The following is an 8,846-nucleotide window of genomic DNA, read 5'->3' on the forward strand; positions in this document are numbered from 1 at the left end:
GGACATCTTCCCCGACCTGGAGAAGGCACTCTACCCTTTTCCGGCTCAAGACCATGGCCTCGGATTTGGAGGCACTGATCCTCATCCCGGCCGTTTCACACTCGGCTGTGAACCGCTCCAGCGAGAGCTGTAGATCACGGCCTGATGAAGCCAATAGGACCACGTCATCTGCAAAAAGCAGAGATGCGATCCTAAGGCCACCAAAACGGATCCCCTCAACACCTTGGCTACCAAAAGTCACAGCACACTTTTACTGATTGAAGCAAATGTTTTGGTGTATAATTCTGTTTTATGTTAAAGCTGTGTCAAGATACAGGGTGAAATGTTTGAACGGGATAGTAACAAGTCATTGAGCTTATTATATTGATTTAGTGGTAAAATGCCTTCACCAATCTTGTCTCCTGCTGTTCCACAGATTTGATTGGTGAACTGCAATAATGGGTCAGATAGAAGAAGCCAAAGTGTCGTGCCTCCACACCCTCACCCAGCATAGAGAACTGCTGGTCTCCAGGCTCAAGAGCATTCAGTGCCTCCTGGATAACCTGCTGGCCTGTGGCTTCTTCTGTGAGGAGGATGTTGAGATTGTTCAGCGAACTGTAACCAAACCAAATCAGGTTGGATGTCTTGTTAAATAGTTTTAAATATGGAGATAAACCTTATACAAACAAAGCAAATGTAAACTCTTTTTTTCTCTGTCTGCTTTCAGGTGCGCAAGATCTTGGAGCTAGTTCAGTGCAAAGGGGAGGAAACCTGCGACTACTTCATTTTTATCATTTTTCAAGTGTGTGACGCCTACATCGACCTCCAGCCTTGGCTGAAAGAGATTGCCTACAGACCAAGCAAGAATGTAGCAGAGATGAAAGTCATTAACACAGATCCCAGTAAGTGTTGCACTTACAAATACTGCTATTCGTACATTACATATTTCATGTAAGGATATTTGTGTCACTAAGGTGTTTTTCTACTATTATATCTATCTATATTTAGAAAATATAAAATTACTACATGCAATTAAAAGTGTACATTGTACAAAACATTTTAAAATTCTGCTTATGTATGCAGATTACAACTGTATATTAGAGCCACTCATAAAAATATGAGGAGGAATATATTTTGTGTGCCTCAGTTCTTACATGATACAGTCTAAGGTTAGGTACATTCCCCCACAAAATTAAAGGGAACACTAAAATAACACATCCTAGATCTCAATTAATTCAATATTCTCATTGAAAAACTTTACAGTGTAATTGATTGAGAAGAAAATAACTTATCTATTTAACTTTATTTATCAAAGTAAATCTAAATTATTACATCATGGGGATCCGTATTTGGATTCATACTGAAAATACCATGACAGGCTGATTCAACATCAGTGAACAGGGTTTCCCCCAGAAAAGAGGCTAAGCCCAGTGGTAGGTGGCCGTTCGCCGGCCAACCGTGATTTAGTAAAAGAAAAGATTAAAGGTGACAGGAAAGTTGAAAATATGGCTATTTATTATGTGATATTGTAAGATATTTGTGTCAAATATTTACACAACTACAGTTTCACAAAAAGGCACTTTTTAAAACAAAAATACAGTTAAAATAAATACTAATTGATTGCACCTAATTTAAATCCTAATTTAAGTCACATTTACAAATAAATTAAATGAACATAATTGAAAAAGTGCAAACAAAGCACCAACACACGTCTCACTTCCAGGCCAATGAATAACAACAGAGAACTCTGACAAACAGACAGATGCTGTACTGTACTGTGCTTTTTGTGGCACAGGCTGCATGTTGGATCACTACATGGAACAACAAAACATCTAATGCTGAAATTAAAAGCATCATTTTATTGTTAAACAAGGTTTAACATTTGAGAATCAGACCTGACTTTAGTTAAGAAGGATAAATACTCGCTGTGTCTATCACTGAATTCGTATGGTTATTGTCTAGAAAAGAGAATAGTGCTCTTAGCCTGTTGGGTTAGCAAAACATCTAGAGAGGCTTGTACAACATGCTTCTTTTGTAACAATAACAGATCAAATGATGAGGTTAGCATTTTCTTAATAACCCCTAATTCTTTCTCAAGCTTTGATTGGTGCTCCAAACAAACTTCTCATCCCTTAGAAGGCGTGAATCAAACCTCCACCGTCTACTTTCTGCAAAGTGTCCAGTAGTGGTCAACTCTGGACATACTATAGCATGGTCTCTGACAACAATATTTTGAATTTCACAGGATGTTACCTGTTGTATTTGAGACTTGGGCATAAAGAAATAATCTATTCAGGCGTGGCATTTGTAAGGGAGAGAGTACAATGTAAATTATTTCTCGGTTGGGTGTGAAGATCGCCACACATCTGGAAAGCTCATCTCATCACAAATTGCAGGTAGATAAGGCATTGGCCTGGCTCATTAAGGAGGAGGTACATGGAGGATGCCCATCAATTAAGGGGTTGAGCATGCTGTTAAAGTCGCCCCCCACTAAAGTTACAGAAGATGATACTTCTGTGAATTTTAAGAATATTTTGGCTAAGAAGTCAGGGGAATAATTTGGTGGGCAATACAGATTCATATTCATATTCAAAATCAATTTCTTCACCCTGTAAAATACCCTTAATAATTATTTATCTCCCGTTTGGGTCTTTCATGCAAGTTGTTAAGTGGAATGGTATTCTTTTACTTATAAGTATTACAACACCCCTGCTGTTGGTGGTAAAAGAGGAGAAGTATACCTGGTTAACCCAGCCATGTTTCAAGTTAAGGTGATCATTATCATTAAGATGCGACTCCTGAAGCAGTGCCACATCAACTTTTTCCCATTTTAATAAAGCAAATACTTTTCTCTGTTTGACCTTACCCTGCAAACCTGTTATGTTCCATGAACAAAGTTTGACATTATCACTTGACATAATCAAGGTTGTTAGTAGGACATGCACTTAAACCATGAAGATGAAGCATTTTCAACAATCTGAGGTTGCACCATAAAATACAAAACACATACATCCAGATCAGTGCCGAGCATAACCACCAAACAAGAAAAGTAAAGAAAAAACACTGAACATGGGAACTGGCAACAGTGAGATAAGAATTCAGTTGAGGGAAGACCTCCCCCAGGTTTTATGGGGTCTCCCTTCTCAGGCACACTCAACTAAATAAATAGGTTGTAAAATGACAAAGCTGACCCTTTTTTTCTGAACCAAAACTATTATTAAACACAGGTATGGGCATATTCTAACCCTTATAACAAAGAGAGAAATGACACTGAACTCAAGTCTTTACAGGATAGTTATATAAAGATATACATTGTAAAACCCACTGCTTCAATCCTGGTTTGCAATGCTGGACACCGAATAATTAGCCTCTGCCAGCGAGAGGAATGTTTTGTTTTTGTCCCGTTGAACAAAACCCGTAGCTTAGCAGGGTAGAGCGTGGGATAATGGGAAAATTTCAATCTCTGCAAACTCCTTTTGCCTGTGCAGCCCAGCAGCAGAGAGGTCATTGTGGAATGAAAACTTGTTGCTGTCACCTGCTGCTTTTTGCTGTGCTGCTGCCATCAGTTTCTGCTTATCTGAAAACAGGGCACAGCCCCTGGCAGTCCCCACATTTGGGTGCTAGGGAGCAGTGTGCTCGTTTAGGCTTGACTGGCTATCTTTCATATCCACAATGAGAAAGGCTGGCTGCCAATGTTAAAAAAAGTCTAACACATTCTCAGACTCAGAATATACATACATTCTTTTGCCGTCCCGTTTCCAAATCGTCAGCGTGATCTGCAAGGATCTTAACTTTCTCCTCCAGAGCTTGTATTTTAGCAGGGAGGGGTTTGTTAGCCATTTCTAGCTGTAGCACTCTAGCTTTGGCTTTGTCCAGGCACTCATTAGCCCTCTTTAGCTCGTTTGTGTATGATTCGATTGTCTTCACCAAGGGATCCAGATTCTCGACATCATCCTATTTGTCATTACCTTAAGTGCTTTAGCAATCCCAGGCTCCAACTCGGGTTCAGGTGAATTGCTGTCATTCTTGTCAGTTTGTTTGCCAAGTTGAGCTAAAATTGTAGCCAAGGTTGTCAGCTTGATGTTTTTCCACTTAGAGTTGGGCATTGTTCCATGTTGTTTAGTCCAGAAGTGTTCCAAAGTCATAATACAGTATCAGCGTTTGCAAAGAAGAGGAAAATTCCTGATGTGTTGCGTAATATTTGGGTACCTACAGAGTTCCTACAAACATGTCCATCCCCTAAGCTGCCATTACCGAACCCCAACAATAACATTTTGACTTTATCTCAACATTGCAACTTTAATGTCAAAACTGAGAAATAAATAAAAAAAAAATCTCCTCCCTCAAATTTTTTTTTTATTTGACTGGTCTTCATACATTGTTGTAACAGCATTGCAGAGAAGAAATTACTCGAGCCACCATGAAAGGCAGGCGATACTATAACCTGTGTGTCTGTGGCCCTGTATACACTCGAGAAATTTTGTTAAACAGATATTTGTTTTCTGTTTACATTTTTTTTTCCATTTACACGATCCAATAAAAGTGTTGTAGTTTCTATGCTGGGTCATTGGCGACAGGATCAGGATAAAGTGAGACAGATGCTTTACTATGGCTCAGGTTTTAGGACACACATTTGACATTCATCCAAACAAAATAATAAAGTCCAAAAGGAAACCTTTAGATTACGACCACAGGGAGACTTTCAGTGTTTCCATAGCTTTTTAGGTGATGAGTAACTGTCAATGTACATCATACAGTATATGGGTGTAATTTCTTTCATTCTAAAGATTTAGGCCTATTTTCTGTACTTAGATTAACTGAAAAAGGCTATGATTGCAATGCAGGGCTTAATGCTCAAATCCGATTTTTGCATGCGCAGAAGAAGATATGACCTCACACTCCACACGCTGAGTTTATGGAAGTAAATATGAATGCTGCGAGTGTTAGCATCTGTGTATTAATTTTGAAGGGCCAACTGTACATCCAAATGGTCAAAGGTTATTTGAAGACAGAGAAGAAAATGAGCCCAGATGTTAATGACCTGCTGTTTCTGTGTGTAGACATGTGGAGATGTAGAGTCGGAGCCAACAGTGGTGGGACTTTGAGTTTAGGGTTGGGGCATAACTTTTTAAAGGCACAAATATATTGTTTTGCCTAAATAAATGGTGGGTTTGCTTTCTGATTGTTATATTACTTAAAAGTATAGTTTCCTCAAATGATTTGTTGTGGGGGGGCAATCTTTGTTTTTCCAAAATTGGGTCCGGTTCCACCGTCCCCACCATGTGGAATTTAGTTTTTGGATTAGGTAAACAGTTTCTTGTCTTAAAAATCTCAGCGGGCTGCAACTGCTGGCAACTAGTTGGCAAACAGTGTTTGCAAGGGAGTCTCAGGAATGTCTCACAGCGTTCACAGGCATTCTCAATCTTTTCACGAGTCGCAGACTTTTCTTCCTTGAATTATGAACATGTTAAAAAAAGTGCAGATCGTATATCAACACCTGAACAGGAGGTCTCCTCACAGAAGACGTGCGGTCTTAATTTGCGCCAGTAATAAATAATTATTAGTAAAATCTAGTCCTAATGTGCTTGTCTTCATTTCTAATGTGTACTCCAGTAGATTAAATTATAAATCTGGGGGCAGCTGCCAAAGTGGGTACAAGACGAGCCAAGGCAGTTATGATATGTGTGGCCTAAAAACATTTTTCAAGCATGCACACAAAGATTGGCTATGATTTTCAAAAATTAACCATTCAAGACGCGGCCGTCCAGCTCACTGGTTGCAAACACTCAGAATTCAGTGAGACTGTGACTGAAAATTTGCATATTTTCTTTCAATAATGAGTCATGTTTGTGTTGCCAACTCATCTCCAACAGTTGCAGTTCTGTGAGATACTACCTTAGACAAAAAGCAGATTCCTTCTGACACTGCTTTTCTTTTTAGTCAGTAGATACTGTGAGAAGCTGCGAGATGAGATGAGCCGAGACACCAGCTTCATCATGTCTTATGGTCAGCAAGATGAGACCCGGTTGGAGGATCTCTACACCGACACTGTGATGGAAATGTTAAATGACTGCAATGAAAGTCTTGGTTTTAAGGACACTTTGAACCAGTTCCTGGGGAATGATGGAGTTTTCAATCCCCAAGGTGAAATCATCTGTGTGATGGGGGATGCTGGTGTTGGAAAATCCATTCTTTTGCAGAAGTTGCAAAACCTCTGGTCCAAAAAGGAGCTGCAGACAGATGCCATCTTCTTTTTCAAGTTTCGCTGCAGGATGTTCAGCATCTTTAAAGAGGAAGAACAGATATCCCTCAGGGATCTTTTGTTCAAATACAACTGCTACCCGGATCATGATCCTGACAATGAAGTCTTTGATTACATCCTGCGTTTTCCTGAGAAAGTTATTTTGACTTTTGATGGTTACGATGAGATTCAGGAGCTTATAGACCAGATAAGTGTTCCTGAAATGGTGTCTCCAGAGGACAAGGCTAACTCCCTCCAGCTGCTCATCAGCTTGCTCTCTGGGAAACTACTAAAGGGCTCCAAGAAGGTGCTGACGACCCGAACGGGAGTTGAAATGCAAAATCGGGTGATCAGAAAGAAGGTGATTTTACGCGGATTTTCCCCAGATCACCAAAAAAAGTACATAAATCTGCACTTCAAGGAACAAGAACACCGGGAGCTGGTGTCAGTTCAGCTGGATGCCAGCCCTCACCTGTGTGGCCTGTGTTCTACTCCGTTGTTCTGCTGGATTGTATTCAAGAGCTTTAGTCACCTGCACACGAGGCATGATAATTTTCATCTACCTAAAACCTGCATCACCCTTACGGACATCTTTCTCCTATTGTCTGAAGTGTTCCTCAGTCGCTCAGCCTCACCGGCCCCCTCTTTGCTGAAGAAAAGCATTCACTGCACCTCTGAGACTTTCCGAGCTGGGCTCAGGCCACTTTCTGCATTTGCGAATCTGGCCCTTCAAGGTTTGAAGAGGGGTAGTTTTCTTTGCAACCAAATGGAGATCAGCGAGTCTGGTCTGACAGAGGAGGACATGGCCATGGGTTTTCTCAGACCTGTCAGTGACTGTAATGCTGGAGACTCTGCTACCTTTGAATTCATCCACACCACCCTGCAGTCTTTCTTGGCCGCATTTGCTCTTGTATTGGACGAGGAGGCCACTGCCAGTTCTATCCTCAAGTTCTTTACAGAATGCAGCAGAAAGAGAGAACAATGTTGTCTGCCTGTGGCTTGGTGTGTTACCAGCTCTGTAAAGCCCACTGAAAATAAGCCATTTGCATCCAATGAGCACCTTCAGTTTACAAATCTGTTCTTGTCTGGACTGCTGTCAAAAAGTAAAACAAGTCTGATGGGGCATCTGGTGTCTCCTGTTTTAATAAAAAAGAAGCAAGCCTTGTTGAAGTCTTATCTGTCCACCAGTGTCAAGTCCCACTTGCAGGGCTTACCCATCCATCATGGTGACGAGGGCAAGAAAGTTCATGTTTTGCCCAATTTTCTTTGGATATTAAGATGCATCTTTGAGACGGGGAGCAAAGACATTGCTAAGATGACAGCTAAAGGCATCACAGCAAGTTTCATCAAGCTGGGGTACTGCAACGTGTATTCAGGCGACTGCACCGCCATAAACTTTGTGCTGCAGCACCGTCAGAAGCTACTGGGGCTCGATATGGATAACAACAACATCAGTGACTATGGCGTGAAGCAGCTCAGGCCTTCATTTTGCATGATGACGGTTGTGAGGTAAGAAGAATGTTTTTAATTGCAGTAGTCCAGAAGACCTTTCATAACATCTGAATCCAAAAGTAAATACATACAACCTTATTTAGTAATATTTATAGTTATCTGTTAACTGAGGTAAAATTATCCAATGATACATGAATGCCAAAAGTATGTGAATCAATAAAGTAAAAATTTATTTGTATAGCACATTTCAGCAGCAAGGCATTCAAAGTGCTTTACATCATACAAACATCAGTAGAATTACATTACAATCATCAATAAACATCATTACAATCATCAATAAACATCATTACAATCATCAAAAAACATAAAAATCAAAATCGAGCAGATACACTTGATAATCATAAGGAGATGCTCAATATGTAATAAGATATTTTGTTCAGAGCAGCTTTACACCTGAATTTGTTTGCGGACTGCTAATCAAAGGCAGCTCTAAACAGGTGAGTTTTCAGCCTTGATTTAAAGGAGTTTAGTGTTTCGGCTGTTTTGCAGTTTTTCGAGAGTTTGTTCCAGATTGATGGTGCAGAGAAACTGAAAGCTGCTTCTTCATGTTTGGTTCTGGTTCTGGGGATACAAAGTAGACCAGAACCAGGATACCTGAGTGATCTGGAGGGTTGATACGACGATAATAAGTCTTTAATGTATTGTAGTGCTAGATCGTTCAGTGATTTATAAACTAACAGAAGTATTTTAAAGTCTAATCTCTGAGCTACAGGAAGCCAGTGTAGGGACTTTAAAACCGGGGTGATGGGCTCTATCTTCCTGGTCTTAGTGAGAACACGAGCAGCAGCTGCAGCTGTCTGATTGATTCTTTTGGCAGAGCTGTGAAGACACTGTTGCAGAAATCGAGACGACTAAAGATGAACGCGTGCAGAATTTTCTCCAGGTCTTCTTGTGACATTAGTCCTTTAATTCTGGAGATGTTCTTCAGGTGGTAGAAAGCCGACTCTATAACTGTTTTTATGTGTCCCTTAAGGTTCAGGTCTGAGTCCATTACTACACCCAGGTTTCGGGCCTGATCACTAGTTTTTAGCTGTAATACCTGAAGCTGCGCGCTGACTCTTCATCGTTCCTCTTTAGGTCCAAAGATAATAATTTCAGTCTTGTTTCTGTTCAG

The 8,846-nt window shown here is 40.4% G+C and overlaps 1 protein-coding gene across 1 annotated transcript in view; it reads left to right on the top strand.

Moving 5' to 3' along the window:
- nod1 (nucleotide-binding oligomerization domain containing 1) overlaps positions 1-8,846 on the top strand; it is a 30,210-nt gene that overhangs the window by 6,274 nt on the left and 15,090 nt on the right. Inside the window, exons 2-4 of the mRNA XM_037980174.1 lie at positions 416-614; positions 707-881; positions 5,920-7,729. Of these exons, the coding sequence (XP_037836102.1) occupies positions 438-614; positions 707-881; positions 5,920-7,729 (2,162 nt within the window). The 5' untranslated portion in view covers positions 416-437. The remainder of the gene's footprint in view (positions 1-415; positions 615-706; positions 882-5,919; positions 7,730-8,846) is intronic.

This window comes from Kryptolebias marmoratus, linkage group LG16 (assembly GCF_001649575.2).
Source record: "Kryptolebias marmoratus isolate JLee-2015 linkage group LG16, ASM164957v2, whole genome shotgun sequence".
Classification (NCBI taxonomy): Eukaryota; Metazoa; Chordata; class Actinopteri; order Cyprinodontiformes; family Rivulidae; genus Kryptolebias; species Kryptolebias marmoratus.